Raw genomic sequence first — 20,234 nt, 5'->3', positions numbered from 1 at the left:
TACCATCGAGTGACAAGTACTTTATAAAGGTAGGTATTTTTATCCCCATTTTACATGGGAGGAAACAGAAGCAACAAGATGACTGTAATGAGTTGCGTTTGAAGTAGAATTCAGTTCTCCTAACCCCCAATGCCCTAGTGTAATGATTAGGCCATAAGGTATCCAATAGGTAGAGAATAAAGTTATGGACACTCCACATGAAACAACGTATTTGTGATCGCAGAAACCTTTCCTAAAACTCATATTTAAAAAGGGTATCCTAACATAGGAGAAATCAAAATTAGGAGATGTAAACATTCTTCTACAGAGATGACGCGCTTTCAAAATTCCTGCTTATTCTGGCATTAAAATGCAGGCCACCTCCTCTCTCTCTCTCTCTCTCTCTCTCTCACACACACACACACACACACTCTTCAGATTACTATCAAGAATTTAATACCTGGCAGTGGACATTCTTTTCAGTTTAATCACCTCATAACAAGTGTTCACAATAGTCACCTCCATTAAAAAGATCCCTCCTGAATTTAACCTCATTGATACAAACTTGGCAGATTTATTAAACATAGGACTGCCACAGTCAAAACATTTCCACCATGCACCTACTTTCCCCCTCTGACACTTACTAGAATTACTTTCCAGATTTATGTGGAATAATTGTAGAGCTGACAAACTCAAAATCCTCTAGCTTCTTAGAGGGCACAATGCTATTGTCTTCGACTTCGATTACAGTTCTCTAAATATATTCTTTAATATTTATATTCACAAGTGCCTAGAGGCTAAGTAGGCTGGGGCCATATTGTGCTAGTTGCCGTATAGACATATAGAAAATGATAGTCCCTACCCCTAAGAACCTACGATATGGAATTTATTATATACACATGTATATCCCTCACCAACAAATTACCGTAAATGCAGTCTCTTCTGGGTGATAGTTTAACAGCACAGTGCAACACGCTACACCAATGGTTTTCAAAGTTTCAGGTCGCGACCCAGTCCTGGGCACTGGGTCGCCTTGCTCAGCACCCAGGGACTCTGGTGGCCGGCCAGTAAAAACTAGTAGTCCCTACCTGTTCTGACACTGCGCTGCGCCCCAGAAGCAGCCAGCAGCAGATCTGGCTCCTACGCCAGGGGCCATGAGGCTCCGCGTGATGCCCCCACACTGAGCACCAACTCCACACTCCCATTGGCCTGGAACTGACTAATGGGAGCTGTGGGGGCAGCGGTGCCTGTGGGCGAGAGCCGCACGGAGCTGCTTGTGTGCCTCCGCCTAGGAGACTGGACCTTCCGGTGCAGTGGGATGCAGTGCCAGGACAGGCGGGAAGCTTGTCTCTGCACTCCGGCTGCGCCACTGACCGGGAGCCGCCGGACGTAAGCCTGTACCCCAAGCCCCTGCCCCAGCCCTGACCCCCTCAAACTCCGAGCCCCTTCCTGCACCCCTAACCTCTCAACCCCAGCCCCACCCCAAAGCCTGCATCCCCAGTCCAGAGCCCTGACACCTTCACGCACCCCAAGCACCTGCCCCAGCTCTGAGCCCCCCCAAACTTGGAGCCCCCTCCTGCACCCCAAACCCCTCATCCCCGGCCCCACCCCAGAGCCTGCACTCCCAGCCCAGAGCCCTGACCCCCTCCCACACCCCAATCCCCTGCCCCAGCCCTGAGCCCCCTCCCACACCCCAAACCCCTCATCCCCAGCTCCACTGGGTCGCAGACATCAACAATTTTCTTCAACTGGGTCACCAGAAAAAAAGTTTGAAAACCACTGCTCTACACCTTCCTCTTCTTCTCCCCCATGACAGCCCTAACCTCACTTTCTACCAAAGTCACAGTTCTATAATGGTATTTTCTTTTGAAAATTGAGCCTCACTTCAGAAAAAATAACACCCATTGCGCCCTCCCCTGCAATCCTGCCATGTGTTGTTCAAGGCCCACGCGCCTTAATTTATACCGCTTTCACAGCCCCTTACCCCCAACTAGTCCAGTTCCTGGCTCTGTTTGACACTCTGTGCAACCTTGAATGAATCACTAAACATGTGCCTCAGTTCCCCATCAGTGTTTGCATCATGAAATGTGCCTGCCTTTCTAACAGACACACCAGATTCCTACAAGGTGCACAGAGACCTCTCCAGAGTTAAATCTGCAATCAAGCATCAGTATATGACCAGCCATTTTGTGTTCCTTCACCCAGATAAGGCCACACAGCAATTCTCTCCACAAGGGTCTGCTGTCCATATGGTAATGAATGACTCTAGAGAGAAGCCTGTGAAATGCTTCCTGAACGGGAAAATGGGCTATTGGGTTGCTTGGAATGGCATGAAAAATCCTTGCCATAATCAAAATGACGGGATGTGAAGACCAAGTGGAGGATGGAAACAAAAAGGAGAGAAGGGTAGGGGACAATACAAAAATATATACAGAAGATAAAATTGAGGAAAAACAAACAAAAGAAAGAATAGACCACAAAGGTGCAGCTACTGCAATAAGACTCAGCACAATAAGTGCCATAATCTTACTCAGTACTTCCTACAAGGAAAGTTCCAGCACTGAAGATCTTACAATCCTATTTAACAGATTAAAATGTGTATTCCCTGGGACAACACACAAGATGACAAAAAACAGCCTTTGCATGGCAGATGTCTTTGCCACTATTATAAATTACAACATTACTGTAGATATGTCATGACAATGCCCTTCTCTGAAAAACTGTGGGGTAAAGATTAAGGCATCTCAAAGTTCCTTGTGCAGCTGAAACTGCATGCCATAGCAACCCAACAACCTCAGTGAAAAACCTGACTTCAGCCTTACTGGGGGAAAAAAAAAACTGACTAGAGAATTGATTCTCAAAATATACCCAGCTATTGATTAACAAGATTTTTCTGATGTTTCTGAAATAAAAAAATTCAAGTACACAAATGAAATCAATTTCATTCTGGTTCAAACATCCTCTAAGCCTTGTTTTATAGATCTTGGTCTACTCAAGAAAAATAATTTTAAAATGTGTATTAAAGCACTAAGACACTCAGCCTTGCTTGGCTGAGTAGCAAGCACTAACTCTCAGAGACTATTTATGGTCTTTAGGTTTACACATAAATGCATGTCAAAAAAGATTCCAAGATGCTCAATAGGCAGAGTCAACTCTGATTTGACAGCCATCTCTGTGGATACCAGGGGAATAGAGAAACATCACTTGCCACTTGGCTTTCAAGGGAAGCTATTCCTAAGTTATTAATGCTTGATAAGTTTGACTTTCACAAGGAATGCCTTGTTTAAAAAATGACCAGTTTAAAAGAAAAATCACAGTTCCAAAAAACAGATTCAGAAAAGGGCAGCTTAGATTAGAAACAATAGCACAAAAGAGAGAAAGTAATATAGACAACTCTTTTTACATGAAAAAGCAAGTTTCAATGCTTTTCTGCAAGTCTCTCACCTGTAAAAGTCCAGAGGTACAAACTTCCAACATAGTTAGGCTTGGCAGAATTCAATAATTCAATATATATATATATATTTATTTACACAAATTCATCAAACAATATCAACATTTAGTGTTATACATTTTTTCTATATTTATTTATTTAAATATTCACAGGTGCACAAATATTATGGGTTTTGAGAATTTCTTTCCATTTTATTGATTACATTTTCATAGTTATGGAAATTATGGAGGGGTCAGACAATTATTTAATGCCAGTAGACGTTGAGATTCAAAAAGTTAAAGCTTTATAACCATTGAAACACAAATTGTCATCATATATCAAAATATACAAAGTAAATAGCCATAAGTCAAACTCTAATAAGTCCTCAAGCAGAAATTTTCCTTCTTTGCCTATATGTAAATTTTAATTATCAATAGAAATATCTTTTCAACAATATGTGCGTGTATGGTGAAACTGACATTTACCAATAAAAATCTGATCCTTCTGAGCCTAAATATAGTAATTCCTGACAAGCATATGAACCAGTGAGTTAAAATCATAGAGCCACAACTTTCTTTCTAGTACCACCCGTTTGCTCCCATTTGCTAATGAAACATCTAAAAGGAAAACTCTAGTTATTTTTATACCAAAGTTGCAGAGGGAATGTATATTATTGCTATATAAACATTTATAAAAGAGCTCAGCATCATGAGTGCATTTTGCATGACTTAGAATAAAAGTGGTATTTTCCCCCAATACGGGAAGCATATGCACAGTGATCCCATTCCATCATATTGTTTTGAACTTGAAGGACAGGGAAAGAACCACCCAACCTCCTAAGAGTGAAAACCTGTGGTTTGCAAAAAACCTGGGAATACTTTTAAAACGAAGTATCCTATACCACACTTGGTTTCAGAGGTACTTCTGAAGGGAGAGTATCAGGGGGTAGCCGTGTTAGTCTGTATCTACAAAAACAACAAGGAGTCTGGTGGCACCTTCTGTTAGTCTTTAAGGTGCCACCAGACTCCTTGTTGTTTCTGAAGGGAAAGAATTTCCTGCCACTGGTTTGAATTCGCTTCTATCCTTTGGACAGACAGTGTTCCAGCTGGATGCAAGTGTCATGATGGAGTAGAGGGAAGAGATCATTTCAGCACGTATAGGCAACCTTGACTTTCATCTATAAGGGAAATGACAGCCACGGTCATTTGGGGGCACAGATGTGTGTGTTCTTGCCATCTGAGCTACTAAAAAAGGTGGATAACCACAATCTATACTGATTAAAGCTTCTGAGATGCCTTCAAGGTAAGTCTCAGGTACAACAAGCTATACTAGGCAAAGCCTTCAAGTAACAAAGGCATAGGTGACTGTGAGGAAGTCTACATCTGAAAGGCTGAATTTGTGGTCACTCTTAGTATCTGGGAATTCTAGAGTAACATATATAGTAAGAATACCAACAATCCTGAATGTGACAGTCCAGCAGACACCTTCAGATAAGAGGGAAGTTCTATACTGTTACTCAAGCTACTTGCCCTGCCGAACACTACCTTTCTCTTATTCTGACTGGTTCTGAGACTCTTGAGTTTCAACTATCCAGGTACCTACCGATCCAGTCACTAGGAAAGCGAGGAAATCTATTCCATTTTATCTGATGAAAAGGAGATAGATCACAGACTACCTGCTGGTTTCACAAAATTCAAAAGTTCACCAGTTGAATAAAGAAGGGTGCCTGAATTCAACTTTCTGGGACTTCATAACTGCAAACAGGGGATGGGGGGGGAACGACACAGTCTCCCAAAACGACATTTGAAGATGTTACGTATCTCAGCTCCGCTTTAAAATGCTACTAGTAGATCTCTGCAGCGATTTCAGCAGTACACTCATGATAAATATATTAAAATTCAAAATAAGTATTAGCTGTGAAATATCTCTGGGTCTCAACTTTTCTGCAGTTTTAAAGTATACTAGGACAAGAAGAAAATTGTAACAGCATAAGAATGGCCCACACTGGGTCAGATCAATGGTCCATCTAGCCCAGTATCCGGTCTTCCAACAGTGGCCAATGCCAGATGTTTCAGAGGGAATGAACAGACCAGAGCAATTATCAAGTGAACCATCCCCTCGTCGTCTAGTCCCAGCATCTGGAAGCCAGAGGCTCAAATCATTCCTATTGATTTCATTTGGAGAAATGGTGTGTGTGTGCACACGCGTGCATATTTTTACATGTATTTTAACAAATATTGTTTATATGACATCTAAACATAAAGTAAACAAAACCGGATTAATTTAATGGAATGTCAAATGAAGAGCTGCCTTGTCCACTTCTGCCTGAGAACAAGTTTTTATATGATCTCCTCCTCTCTTACCTGATAATGCAGACAGACTGAAACAGGAGCTCTAGCTGTGAAAAGGAGTTTGTAGGCTAATGCTGAAAATTTATAGTTGAATATTTCACTGATCACGAGCAGAAAAATACCCTAATGTGCTTATTCAGTTTGTTTTAATGTTCTCTTCATTTAAACATGCCCTCCACTGACCCCATCGCTGAATTAAGTTGCAAGTTTTCAAGGTGTGATCTCTAGATCTGCGGATTCTTCCAAGGAGACATCAGTTCCTAGATAACTAGATTTTGGAACCTACACTGACTTCCAGACATGCTTTACCTTCTGAGCCACTTCCTATACTTTCAATAATATACTGAGAAAGCTCCAACCTCAGTTTGGTTGTTAGTTGCAGGAATCAAAACATGGTAAGTTATGTTTCACTCATGGTCAGTGACTGAAAAGTAATTTAAATCCATGGTCATTCCAGAAATCTGGCAAACACAGCAAACAAAACAAAACAAAAAAAGCAAATAGGTTTTTACTCTGCACAATCAAACCACCACAGTCAATTTAGGCCTGGTCTACACTAGAAACTTAAGTCGACATAAGCCACGTTAAGTCAATCTAATAATGCATGTGTCTACACTACCAAATCACTTCCACCGACCTAAGTGGCCTGTAAAGTCAACTGCTGTACTCCACCTCCATGAGAGGAGTAGCGCTTGATTTGACATCCACGGGTCGACGTGGGGCTAGTGTAGACACCGCGTTGTGTAATTCGAATGAATTGACCTCCAGGAGGTGTCTCACGGTGCTCTGTTGTGACTGCTCTGGAGAGCACTTTCAACTCCACTGCATGTCAGCCAGGTACACAGGAAACAGCCGCTCCCCTGTTAAAGCCCCAGGAACTTTTGAATTTTCATTTCCTGTTTATTCAGTGTGGAGAGCTCGCCAGCACAGCTGATCATGGACACTGAAGGCTGCAAACGTGCTCCAGCATGGAGTACACAGGAGGTCGTGGATCTTATTGCTGTGTGAGGAGAAGAGTCTGCAGGAAAAGCTCAGATCCAGCAGAAGAAACACTGACATCCATGCCAAGATTGCGTGGGAATGTGGGAGAAGGGCTACACCAGGGACACACACCAATGCCGTGTGAAAATAAAGGAGCTTCGGCAAGCGTACCAGAAGACAAGGGAGGCAAACAGTCATTCATGAGTTCTGCCCCACAGACACACTGTTTTTATGAGGAGCTGCATGCGATTCTCAGCCGCGACCCCACCACCACCCCCAAAACGCTCTGGGGATACCTCCCCAGGAACCCCGGGCAACCTCGAGCAACAACGAGGAGGACATTGTTGACGAGGAGTAGGAGGAAGATAATTTGAGGCAGGCAAGTGGAGGATCCATTCTCCCAGACAGCCAAGAACTGTTTCTAACCCTGGAGCCCATCCCTTCACTGCACCAGTTGGTGGTGGAGTGTGATCCTGCGGAAGGCACCTCTGGTGAGTACACATTTTCAATTAAACTGTAGGGGTTACATGCTATTCTTTTTTATGTTTAATCTGAACAACAACAACAAAAAAGGTGTAGTGGGTATCAGTGGCCACTGCAGCTACGCAGAGGGTGCTCTCCAAAAAAGACTGTTTATGTGCACGGGGATGGCCTGGAAATCCTCCATGGAGATCCCTAGGAAGCTTTCATGGAGGTACTCTGCAATCCTCTGCAGAAGATTTCTGGGAAGGGCTGCCTTATTTTGTCCACCACAGTAGGACACTTTCCCACGGCACTCCAGTATTAACTCTGCTGACATCATTGCAGCACAAGAAACAGGTCTGTACCAAGATGCTTGCAGCATCTGCTCCCTTGCAGCCTCTGTTACCCTCAGGAGAGTGATATTGCATAGAGTCACCTAAGGGAAATGGGGGAAGTTTAGAATGCTAGCCCTTAAACCGCAAACAATTCAACAAGTAATCAGTCCCGTTTGGTGAAATCTGGGTCACACAACCATGCTTTCCCAAATGTGCTGTGGTTGTGGTTGGAAGGGATCACTGTGTATTGCAAGCAGCACTGAAAGAAAAAGAAAAAAAAGGGGGGGGGGGGTGACTTCCTGTTTGCCTCCCTTCCCCCTCCCCCCAACCCAGTGCCGCTTTTGTAAAAAAACAAACTATTTGGGGGGGCTTTACACTGGTGCTTGTCCTCAAGCACCATCCAGGTTGCTTGGGGAAAGGGGGCTTTTCTCAAGTTCCAACCTGTGATCCCAAAGATGTCTTCACAAAAGCAGCAGGACAAGACCTCTCGCCCATGCCTCGTGGCCTTACTCACTGTGGCTGGAGCAGCAAACCAACTCTTGCAATAGCCAGTGGTTTTGATTACGTTGTGGCCTGCAGTGAAGTGTTTTGAGGGGTGGGGTTTTTTTTATAAAAAAAATTAACCTTGCACTAGAAACAATGTATGCACTGTCAATGCTACCCTGGTGCTTTGCATTCCTTGTAGCTGAAACCTTGTCTGTTGGCACATCTTCCACACCAGGCCAGAGACCTTCCCCAGATTAGAAGGTGGAAAAAGAAGACTTGGGAGGACATGTTCAATGAGTTAATGCATGCCTCCGAGAGTGACAAGACGGAGCTCAGAGCATGGAGGATCACACTGTCCGAGAACATGGACATGGACAGGGAGGACAGGAGATCATGCAGGGAACAAGAGCGTGCCACGCAGGAAGAGATGCTGCGGATTATGAAGGAGCAAGCAGACATGTTGAGGCGTCTGGTTGAGGTTCAAGAAAGGCAGCTGGATGTTCCTCTGCAGCCTATGCTGAACCTGCTGCCATCATTGCCCAATACTACATCCTCCTCCCCCAAACGTCCCATGAAGCCGGGGGGGGGGGAGGAGGAGTTTGACATCCCTTGCACTCAACACCAGGGGAGGGTACTAGGATCAGAAGGTGCCCATTCCCACACCTTTGATTGTTACTGCAGTGCATCTGTAAGCAAGCTTTCCTTGTTTCTCCCCTCCCCCCCCCCCAGTGTTATCAGCCCTTCTGCCCCAGGTTATCTTACTTTTCTTTGTTGTCTCTGTGTGTTTGTGTGCATACTAAAACTTAACGGATGGAGGGGAAAAGGCTCTTTATTCATTAAACACACGGTAGTTGGTGGGGGTGGAGTTTACACAGGAGAAAATGCAAAGGAGGGGACAGTTTGGTAAGGAACAACACAGATAAGCGTCACATTACTTTGGCTCATTGCTGAAACTGGTTTTCAAAGCCTCACGAAAACACAGAGCCCATCAATGTGCTCTTCTTATTGCCCTGGTATCTGGCTGTGCAAAATTGGCTGCCAGGTGATCTGCCTTAACCCCCCACCCCAACGGAAACTTTTCTCCCTTTGTTTCACAGATATTACGGAGCACACAGCAGGCAGCAATAACAATGGGGATATTGCTTTCACTGAGGTCTAACCTAGTAAGCAAACAATGCCAGCGACCTTTTAAACATCCAAAGGCACATTCCACCACCATTCCTCACTTGCTCAGCCTATGGTTGAACCAGTCCTTACTGCCTGTATATGGTTTCATGAGCCCCACCAGTCAGTGCTTGTTTCCCGAGCCCATAAACGCTGCTCGGCCGTGTCAAGGTAATGCATAACTGTTGCCAGCAATTGTGAATTGCTCCCTCTAGGTCTTCCAGCTACCAACGGTGCAGTGCTCCATGCGTCGATGCAAGCGCTGCTAGTGAGGATGCACTCCGCCAACACAATGAGCGTAGTGTGGATACGCAAGATTGACTTGCTTAAATCAGAGGCTCGATGTCGACTTACATGAAGTTGACTTAACTTTATAGTGCAGACATGGCCTTAGTATTTATTACTTTAGTGAAACAATTTTCCCATCAAGACATTGCTTCATGGATCTGACTTTGTTACCTTTTTTTGTTCTGAATCCTTGGCCAACTGATATTCTTTCACATTTCAGGATGTCAGATTTAATGTGACTTACCTTCTCAAAGAAGGACATTTGGGGAAAATGTAACAGATTTTTTAGACAAAAGAAATGCGGTGGATCTAATTTACCTCGATTTCAGTAAGGCATTTGATACGGTTCCACATGGGGACTATTAGCTAAATTGGAAAAGATGGGGATCAATATGAAAATTGAAAGGTGGATAAGGAACTGGTTAAAGGGGAGACTACAATGGGTCATACTGAAAGGTGAACTGTCAGGCTGGAAGGAGGTTACTAGTGGAGTTCCTCAGGGATCGGTTTTGGGACCAATCTTATTTAATCTTTTTATTACTGACCTTGGCACAAAAAGTGGGAATGTGCTAATAAAGTTTGCGGATGACACAAAGCTGGGAGGTATTGCCAATATAGAGAGGGACCGGGATATCCTACAGGTAGATCTGGATGACCTTGTAAACTGGAGTAATAGTAATAGGATGAAATTTAATAGTGAAAAGTGAAAGGTCATGCATTTAGGGATTAATAACAAGAATTTTTGTTATAAAGTGGGGATGCATCACTTGGAAGTAACAGAGGAGGAGAAGGACCTCAGAGTATTGGTTGATCACAGGATGACTATGAGCCGCCAATGTGATATGGCCGTGAAAAAATCTAATGCGGTCTTGGGATGCATCAGGCGAGATATTTCCAGTAGAGATAAGGAGGTGTTAGTACCATTACACAAGGCACTGGTGAGACCTCATCTGGAATATTGTGTGCAGTTCTGGTCTCCCATGTTTAAGAAGGATGAATTCAAACTGGAACAGGTACAGAGAAGGGCTATTAGGATGATCCGAGGAATGGAAAACCTGTCTTATGAAAGGAGACTCAAAGAGCGTGGCTTGTTTAGCCTAACCAAAAGAAGGCTGAGGAGAGATATGATTGCTCTCTCTAAATATATCAGAGGGATAAATACCAGGGAGGGAGAGGAATTATTTAAGCTCAGTACCAGTGTGGACAAAAGAACAAATGGATATAAACTGGCCATCAGGAAGTTTAGACTTGATATTCGACGAAGGTTTCTAACCATCAGAGGAGTGGAGTTTTGGAATAGCCTTCCCAAGGGGAGCAGTGGAGGCAAAAGATCTATCTGGCTTCAAGACTAAGCTTGATAAGTTTATGGAAGGGATGGTATGATGGGACAGCCTAATTTTGGCAATTAATTGATCTTTGACTATTAGCAGTAAATATGTCCAATGGCCTGTGATGGGACACTAGATAGGGTGGGATCTGAGTTACTACAGAGAATTCTTTCCTGGGTGTCTAGCTGGTGAGTCTTGCCCACATGCTCAGGGTTTAGCTGATAGCCATATTTGGGGTCGGGAAGGAATTTTCCTCCAGGGCAGATTAGCAGAGGCCCTGGGGTTTTTCACCTTCCTCTACAGCATGGGGCACGGGTCACTTGCTGGAGGATTCTCTGCACCTTGAAGTCTTTAAACCAGAAGTTGAGGACTTCAATAGCTCAGACATAGGTTAGGGGGTTGATACAGGAATGGGTGGGTGAGATTCTGTGGCCTGCGTTGTGCAGGAAGTCAGACTAGAAGATAATAATGGTCCCTTCTGACCTTAAAGTCTATGAGTCCCATGTGATGTTCATTCTTTTAAAAAGCTAGTAAACAAAAAGTATCAATACAATACACTAATTGTAAAAACTCAGACATTTCTTTGTATTTACAAAAGGCTATAAGATAAAGATACAATTAAGATATCTAAGTTTAGCATACTCTCAGATAATATGAAAACATCTGTGCAAACTTAAGGATCATCTTCAGTGACTTATACTTTTTTAATTATTTACCTTTCTGGCTGAAATTTCGTAGTGTTCTCTCAAGTCTGAATCCTTTTGAAAAATTTTAACCAAAATGGTTTGGCTATTTTGAAGCTTTAAGAGTGAAAAAATACTGCATTTCTCGCTAAAGGAGCTCCAGTGTATAAGTAGCAGGTAAGAACTTGGAATTTTGCAGGGATATAGCTTCTGTATTACAAACATGCCTTTAAATGGTTTAATGAAAATTGGTTGTGCTTTGTGAAAGCTAAGGGTTTGGAAGTGTTCGTGCATTGGGTTGTGATGCGATCTAAGTCTGTCAGCATATCTGCACATACATATTCAGTTTAGGAAAGTTCATAGGCAGTGTTATGCTTTTCTTCTAGATTAGAGAAAGTGCATGGGGAAGACAGGGCACTACAGGAATTCTGCTTTCTTCCATATTATGGTGTGCCTGGAATCAGAGAGGTTTCTGCCTCGTGGATTGTACATACTACGCAATACAGAGTATTCTTCTGCTGTTTAGCAAATATGGAATGTGGTGGACTTGGTTTCTTTCTTTTTCTTTTTAAAAGCCATAAGGAATTCCATCTAAATAAACTATTTAAAGAATATAGAGGATACAAAGCAAACAATTCAGTCAAAACTTGGCTGAGCCTCAGAGAAGCTTCTAAGACCCCATTCAGGAAGATATAACCACAGTTTTTTGACATTTTTAGGTGCTTGAGACTGATTTTTCAACTTTAACACAAGTTTCTCACTCAAAATTAATACATTTTAGAGCATCTTTAAACCTACAAGTATTTGATTTGCAACATGAATATTGTGGCATATCCTGCTCAGTGCTACTACTGAAAATTAGAAGTGGTTACATTTTGTGCAGACAGTAAGACTCCCATCTCAGATTTTTCACTCTCCGTCATTCCTCCACATAAAGTCAGGGAGGCAACCTGCAAATACTGCATGACTGGTTGCATCAGAATATAGACTGTCCAGTCCCCTTCACCTGATAGTATATTATGAAAGAAGACAAAAGTGGTGGCATGCCACAAAGAGGAAATCAAGCATCCCATAATCTTCCAAAAGAGATGCAATCAAAATATATGCATTTTATCAGCTTGTTCTTTTAATCTGAATACACTGCCAAAAGTTTATATTTGTGTCCAACATATGTAGTTTTAATTCTCATGTAGGTCTATTTTTAATTAAAAGTTATGCAAATTCTTGGTTCTATTTACAGTGCAGATCTAATCTCTACTGCAATTGGTTTTCAACAGTTGCAATTTCCCCCCCCCCCCCCCATTTTTCAGAGGCTCAGCGAGGGTATGTGCCAAGATGGGCTTATTGTAGGTTGACAGATAAGGCAATCCCATGAGACATGTCAAGAATGAATGACTGGGAAAGTTTCACACTGCTGGGCTGCTAATATACATGTGGTTTAGCTACTTTATCATTACAAGGTAATTGAAAGCAGAAGGAAATAATGAAACAAATCATCTGATCTAGCATAAACAGAGGCACCAAAAAATAATAGCTGGCAGAACAGGGAGTTCCCAAGATCATTCAGGTACAGTTCTACTGCTAGTATCTTGTGAGAACTCTTGCATCTAGAAAGGAAAACCAAATACGGGCCCAATTTATACATTTGGAACACTAACAGATCCACTTATTTATAATGAAGTTGCTGTAAAATGAAAAGGAGAAGTTGTTTTCCAAGGGGAAGAATGGCCACTTAAAGTCTCTTCAAACTGGTTCCGTTTATCTGCAATCAAGATTTGCCAAAACCATTCTGAAACAGCAGTCAAGGTCTAGCTGCTCTTGGCTGGAGACATTCAAAAGAATGTTTCTCTTCTTTGTGAAGATTTAGTACTGGTGAAATTGTATGTAATCACACAAAAATGTATGGTAGGGGAATGATCTTCCCAGGCCCAGAATGGGTCAGAGTGTCTTTGGTTCTTAAGTGCTGCTATGCAGAAATTACTAAAAATAAAGAAATCACACATGAAATTCAATGTTTATTGCCTCTCAAAGAATCCATCTAAAAACTGTTCCCTTGTCAAGTAAAACGATGGTTCTCTTAACTGCCAGCCCTGTAAACCCTGGGACCTGAAAGTCACCAATTGAAAAAAAAGTTTTCTGCATCTAGAGCTTAGTTTCACTCTTGGCTTCGACAGATTATCTGTGACTTTTTGCAAGTCAAGTAACCTCTCCAACTCTATTTTTCTCATCTGTAACATGGTACTTCCTGCATCACATATGCACTTAGGTTTAATTCATAAATGTGTAAAATGCTTTGAGATCCTTAGATGGAAGGCAACATAGTAGTGGCACGCTTTGCATACAGCCCGAAGTTCCAGTATGTTTATGTGCATCCTGGCTTCTCACACAGTTCAGGTGACTTGTGTCATGTGATCTCCCATGTGGGTGCCCATGCCTGTGAGTGACGCATTCGTTACGACTCTTACACGGCGAGGATGGAAGGAAGGGCATCCTGGAGCAGACTCGTAGCGAGCCTATCCACCCTCAAAGTGATGTGATTACCTCCAGTGGTACATTGAGTATGGTGTCCATGGGTTGGTGCATAGAGAAGTAGACTCTTCGCAACCATAGTTGTAGGCAGCAAGGCACAGACAAGCGAAGGACATGATGTACATACATACTGCCATGTGCTCTAGGAGGGACAGATAGGTCCTGGCTGAGACCGAAGGGTTGATCTGATCCAGTAGGCTCTGGAACCTGTCCCTTGGCAGATAAGCCCGTGCGGAGCCCATGTTGATGCATGCTCCTCTGAATTCCAGGGACAATGTAGGATGCAAAGTTGATTTTTCGATGTTGATGCTCATCACCACTAGGGATGAGAGGAGGAGAAGAAGCTGGGACATTGATTCTCGAGCTTCCTCCTTGGATTGCATTGCCAGCAGCCAGTCATCTAGATCAGTGGTTGTCAACCAAAGGTACGTACATCCCTGGGGGTACGCAGAAGTCTTCCAGGGGGTACATCAACTCATCTAGATATTTGCCTCTTTTTACAACAAGCTACATAAAATGCACTAGAGAAGTCAGTACAAACTAAAATGTCATACAGACAATTACTTGTTTATTCTGCTCTATATACTATACAGTACACTGAAATGGAAGTACAATATTTATATTCCAATTGATTTATTTTAGGGCTGTCCATTAATTGCAGTTAGCTCATGTGATTAACTCAAAAAAATTAATCACAATTTAAAAAATTAATTACGATTAATTGCCGTTTTAATCACACTGTTAAACAATAGAATACCAGTTGAAATGTATTAAATACTTTTGGATATTTTTCTACATTTTCAAATATATTGATTTCTATTACAACACAGAATACAAAGTGTACAGTGCTCACTTTATATTATTTTTATTACAAATATTTGCACTGTAAAAAACAAAAGAAATAGTATTTTTCAATTCACCTCATACATGTACTGTAGCGCAATCTCTTTATCGTGAGAGTGCAACTTACAAATGTCGTTTTGTTTTTTAGTGCAGTTATGTAACAAAAAAACAAAAAAAAAACAAGTCCACTCAGTCTTATTTCTGGTTCAGCCAATTGCTAAGACAAACAAGTTTGTTTACGTTTATGGGAGATAATGCTGCCCCGTTCTTATTTACAATGTCACCAGAAAGTCAGAACAGGTGTTCACATGGGACTTTTGTAGCCGGCATTGCAAGATCTTTACGTGCCAGATATGCTAAACATTCATATGCCCCTTCATGCTTCGGCCCCCATTCCAGAGGACATGATTCCATGCTGATGATGCTCATTAAAAAAAGAATGTGTTAATTAAATTTGTGACTGAATGCCTTGGGTGAGAATTGTATGTCTCCGGCTCTGTTTTACCCGCATTCTGCCATATATTTTATGTTATAACAATAGATTCATAGATTCATAGATTCTAGGACTGGAAGGGACCTCGAGAGGTCATCGAGTACAGTCCCCTGCCCGCATAGCAATCTTGGATCATAACTCAGCACATGTTAGTTTTAAGAACACTTTCGCTGCAGATTTGACAAAAAGCAAAGAAGGTACCAATGAGAGATTTCTAAAGATAGCTACAGCACCTGACCCCAGGTTTAAGAATCTGAAGTGCCTTCCAAAATCTGAAAGGGACGAGGTGTGGAGCATGCTTTCAGAAGTCTTAAAAGAGCAACACTCCGATGCAGAAACTACAAAGAATCCAAACCACCAAAAAAGAAAATCAACCTTCTGCTGGTGGCATCTGAATCAGAGAATGAAAATGAATATATATCGGTCCGCACTGCTTTGGATTGTTGTCGAGCAGAACCTGTCATCAGCATGGACACATGTCCTCTGGAATTTTGGTTGAAGCATGAAGGGACATATGAATCTTAATTTTTTTAATCATGCGATTAATCACGATTAATTTTTTTACTCGCTTGACAGCCCCTAATTTATTTTATAATTATATGGTAATAATGAGAAAGTAAGCAATTTTTCAGTAATACTGTGCTCTGACACACTTGTATTTTTAGGTCTGATTTTGTAAGCAAGTTGTTTTTAAGTGAGGTGAGACTTGGCGTATGCAAGACAAATCAGACTCCTGGAAATTGGAACAGTAGTCTGGAAAGGTTGAGATAGGGTAAGACAAGGACTCCTTGACGTCAGAGGTGAGTCGCTACCACAGAGAAACCCTTTGTGAAGGCTCTCAGGGGAAGCGGTAAGTCCAAGTGTCAATGGTCCATCTTGAACCTCAGGAACTGCCTGTGAGTCAGAGGTATGTAGATATAGAAGTAGGCATCTTGCATACAGAAAGCCGTAAACCACATGCCTTTTTCTAATGAAGAAATGATGGCCGCAAGCGTGACCATGAGGAATTTTGGCTTGTGAATTGAATGGTTGAGGTGTTGGAGATCCAAGGTTGGTCTCCATCCCCCTTTCTTCTTGGGTACCAGGAAGTAGTTGGAATAGAACCCTGTGCCCTGAAAGGCTGCAGGGAGTAGTTTCACCATTCCTCCTGCAGAAGGGAATCCACCTCTAGGTTAAGAATACTGTCAGGACAGTGATCCTGGAGAAGGGATCAGGCAGGGGATGCACAATAGATTCAATGGTACAGCTGTGTCGAATAACGTCCAGGACCCACTTGTCCGTTGTTGTTGCTCTCTATGCTGGCAAAAGAATTTGAAACAACCCCCAAAAGGGGTGGTTTGTAGGAGTGTTGGTGTATGGAGTGATTGACGGCTCTCTAGTCGCATTTTTCACAATGACTAAGTGTGTTGTCCAGAGGTCTGCATTGCCGGAACAGGCAGATGGGTTCTGTGTACCTTAGGCCATTTCTGAGGAGGCTCACAGGCTCATTGATGGTAAGTGTGGAGTTATGTAGGTGTCAGGTGATAAAATTTTCACTTTGGAGCTAGTATATCGTAAGGTGGCTTTAGAGTCTTTCAGTAAGGAATCATCAGTCTTTTGTTTGAAGAGGTGTGATTCACCAAAGGGAAGGTCTTCAATTGTATTTTGTACCTCTCTAGGGAAACCTGAGGAATGTAACCAGGATTCCCCCCTCATGACGACTCCAGCCAATACTCAGGAGGACATGTCTGCTGAATCAAATGTAGCCTGAAGTATTAACCTGGTGACCAACTTGCCTTCCTGTAAAACTGCTTGGAATTAGGAATGATCCTACTGAGGTAATTTATCTGCAAGCTCTGCCATCCATCCATAGTTTATAAAGTCATACTTGGCCGTAAGTGCCAAGTAGTTAGAGATCTGGAACCGTAGTCCAGTTGAGGAGACCTTTCGAGCCATAAGGTCCAGCCTCTTGCCCTCCTTGTGTGTCAGGCTGGAGTGTGGATGCTGCTGTTTGGTCCACTCCGACACAGCCTGGATCACCAGGGAGTTAGGTGGAGGGTGTGAGAATAAAAACTCAAATGCTTTGTGGGGACATAGTACCTTTGGTCAGTCCCCTTTGGGGTGAGGGTGCATGTGCCTGGGGTATGCCATATGGTGCATGCTAGTTGAAGAATGGCATAGTTGATTGGTAAAGCCACCGTTGCCTGTACTGTTGCATGCAGATTAATGTCTAGTAACCAGTGCTGACCGTCCTGCACCTCTTCTAGTGGGATCTCAAGAGCATTGGCTATCCTTCATAATATCTCTTGAAACTGACAATAGTCCTCTGGTGGGGAAGAGGGTGTTGATGACAGCCACATCTAGGGACAATGAAGGGAATCTCTCCGGATCCGTCGGCACCAGGCTGAATGGTGCATCATATAACCCCAGTTCCGAGCGTCTACTCAACGAAGGATCGGGTGGCGAAACAGGAGAGTCCTCCCATGCTGAACAAGATGGTTTCAAAGGCAAATATTGAGGGCCATAAGCTCCAATATGGCCAACCTGGTTGACACTGCTGCAGTTGCATCAGTGCCCAAGGAGCTGGATACCTGTGCTCCTTGGCTGCAGTAAAAAGAAGGAAACTGCCACAGTGCCACCACAACCCTGAGGTAGTCATGTCTCCAGAACGGAAACGGTCCGGACCATGTCAAACATCCGAATCCTCAGACTCAGAGCAACTGGAGCCCTGCACACATGGTGGTGCCAACAGAGCCATCAGAACGGGATGCATTAAAGAGGTATGGCCAGCAGGTGGTAGATCTAACACAGGACATGGGACCCTCTGAGCAGGTGAGTGCAATGGAACACGCAGAGACCTCTCTCTTTCCAGGGCAAACTGTTTATGCGGTCTGGGAGCACTTCCAAGTCTCCCCGGAGTCAATGGTACCCAGCTATGGACAGAAACAGGACTGGTAAAGGGATCTGTCTCAGGACTGAAGATTCACGGGACGCCGGGGGAGCCAAAGCAGAAGGGGTACATGGTTCTGGAACTGGGACCAGCAGATCCAACGAACGGTGCAGCCTTTTGTCATTCTCATGAGCATTGGAATGCATCGCTCCTCCATGGCCGGAACTCGTGGATGGTGCACCATGTTTCTTGGATCTGGAGGAAAACTTACTGCCATGCTTATGTGCAAGCTTTCGTGGCTCATGGCTAGGCCTTGGCGTGGGGTCTATAGCACTGTTACTGATGGAGCCTGATAGAGGCGCTGCAATAGGGGGAGCACTCTTAGATTGTTCAGACCAATGTACGGGGGGGTTCCCCTGCCAGGATCTGACTGTCGCCTGATTGCGGTACCCATGAGGTTCTTTTTCAGGCAGAGAGCTTAGCCCTCAGTGGAATACAATAGGGACCATCACTCAAAGAAGAAGGATGGTCTGAATATTCCAAGCACCAAGGAGATGACTCACAATGGTCACCTAATTATTTTGCTTAAAGGTGACTTAGGGACAATGGCTCTGTCCCACTCCTCTCCTCAGACAGCCTATAAAACTGGTTTGACTAGGGGGACCAAAGCCCATGAACATGTGAAGAAATCTTTTGGAAAACAACCTTGCAGGGTTTAAAAGGGAAATTTCAGTGAGGCAGACAGAACACCAACTGAAACACGCTCAGTCATTAGGAACCCACCATGGTATCTGAAGAATGTAAGCCTGTCTAGGATGCCATTATGGAATAGTAGAATATCAGGTAAGAGAGAAATGCATACAGAATGTTTTAAAATCCTTTTCTCTTTAATGCTTTATTCCAACTGCTTAATCAAAATTCTTTAAGTAGGTTGTTGGTCTAGATCATGGGTCATACCCAACTGAACCTGCAGGGTGACAAGCGGTTGGTATACATGGGATAGTGTATGCAAGTGCTGCTGGTCTGAGAGTGGCAGAATTGTGAAATTCCAAACAAGCAAAAATGGGCTAAAGACCCAAGATGTGAGGTGCGTGCACTTAGAGACCAGAAAGTAGACAGAGATTTAGTTGGCCCTATAACCGGGATACAGACTTGTCTGGATTTGCATAAAATAATTCAATAAAATCACAACCACGTTAGATTGTCTGAGTTCAACTAGACCAATTGCATGACACTGCCATTGAGGACCAAAAGGTGCGTTTAACTCAATATATTGTAGTAAATAAGATGCCTCCATTAAGTTTTGGTTTGGTATTAAATTCTAGAAAGGGTTTATGCTATTTGGAATGATGATTTGTGCATAGTAAACAGCTTTGATCGGAGAGGCATCTTGTACAGTGCAACTTGTCTCAGAGTATTTGCTTCGAAAACTTTAGAGACTTGCAGATCCAACATACAAAATATTGCAGTAATTAGACTAATGGACAAGAAAGGAAAAATTGTAACATTCCAAGATACGGTCTCTCTTCATTTTACTCAGAGGCAGGAATGGGGAAGAGGGTCTGATTTAATATTACTTCATGGTACAATATTTGGCTAATAATTGAATTATAGAAATTAGAAAACCTCAAGTTTTAAGCCAATGTGAAAAAAAGTCTTCAGAACTTACATTGACTTTGAAGCTTTGTACTGAGCCATCCAAAAAGTGGACATTACAGATGATCTCTGATCGGGTTCTCTCTTTTGGTAGTTCTGATGCTCGTATATTATTTATCCTCCCACCTAATGCTCGTAACCGGGAGTTCATAACTATTGCTGAATAACCTGTAAAACAAAAAAGCATATTTGGTACATTCCTTAAGATACACTAAAGAGAACAGTTTCATCCATACTTTTCAGAGAATCACACAAACACACAACCCCCCACAACAAAGCAAGGCCCTGAATTACACACAAATGTTACACTAGTTCAACTAAAATGTGTTTAAAAAACCATTTAGTTAAGCCTGTGCA

The 20,234-nt window shown here is 42.8% G+C and overlaps 1 protein-coding gene across 2 annotated transcripts in view; it reads right to left on the bottom strand.

Moving 5' to 3' along the window:
• PTPN3 (protein tyrosine phosphatase non-receptor type 3) overlaps positions 1-20,028 on the bottom strand; it is a 206,214-nt gene extending 186,186 nt beyond the window's left edge. For both annotated transcript variants that reach the window (XM_065398552.1, XM_065398553.1), the window contains exon 1: positions 19,891-20,028. In XM_065398552.1, coding sequence (XP_065254624.1) covers positions 19,891-20,028 — 138 coding nt within the window. The remainder of the gene's footprint in view (positions 1-19,890) is intronic.
• Positions 20,029-20,234: the final 206 nt, after the last annotated feature.

This window comes from Emys orbicularis, chromosome 2 (assembly GCF_028017835.1).
Source record: "Emys orbicularis isolate rEmyOrb1 chromosome 2, rEmyOrb1.hap1, whole genome shotgun sequence".
In the NCBI taxonomy this organism is placed as follows: Eukaryota; Metazoa; Chordata; order Testudines; family Emydidae; genus Emys; species Emys orbicularis.
The sequence above is the reverse complement of the archived record's forward strand: the minus strand, read 5'-3'. Positions and strand labels throughout refer to the sequence as shown.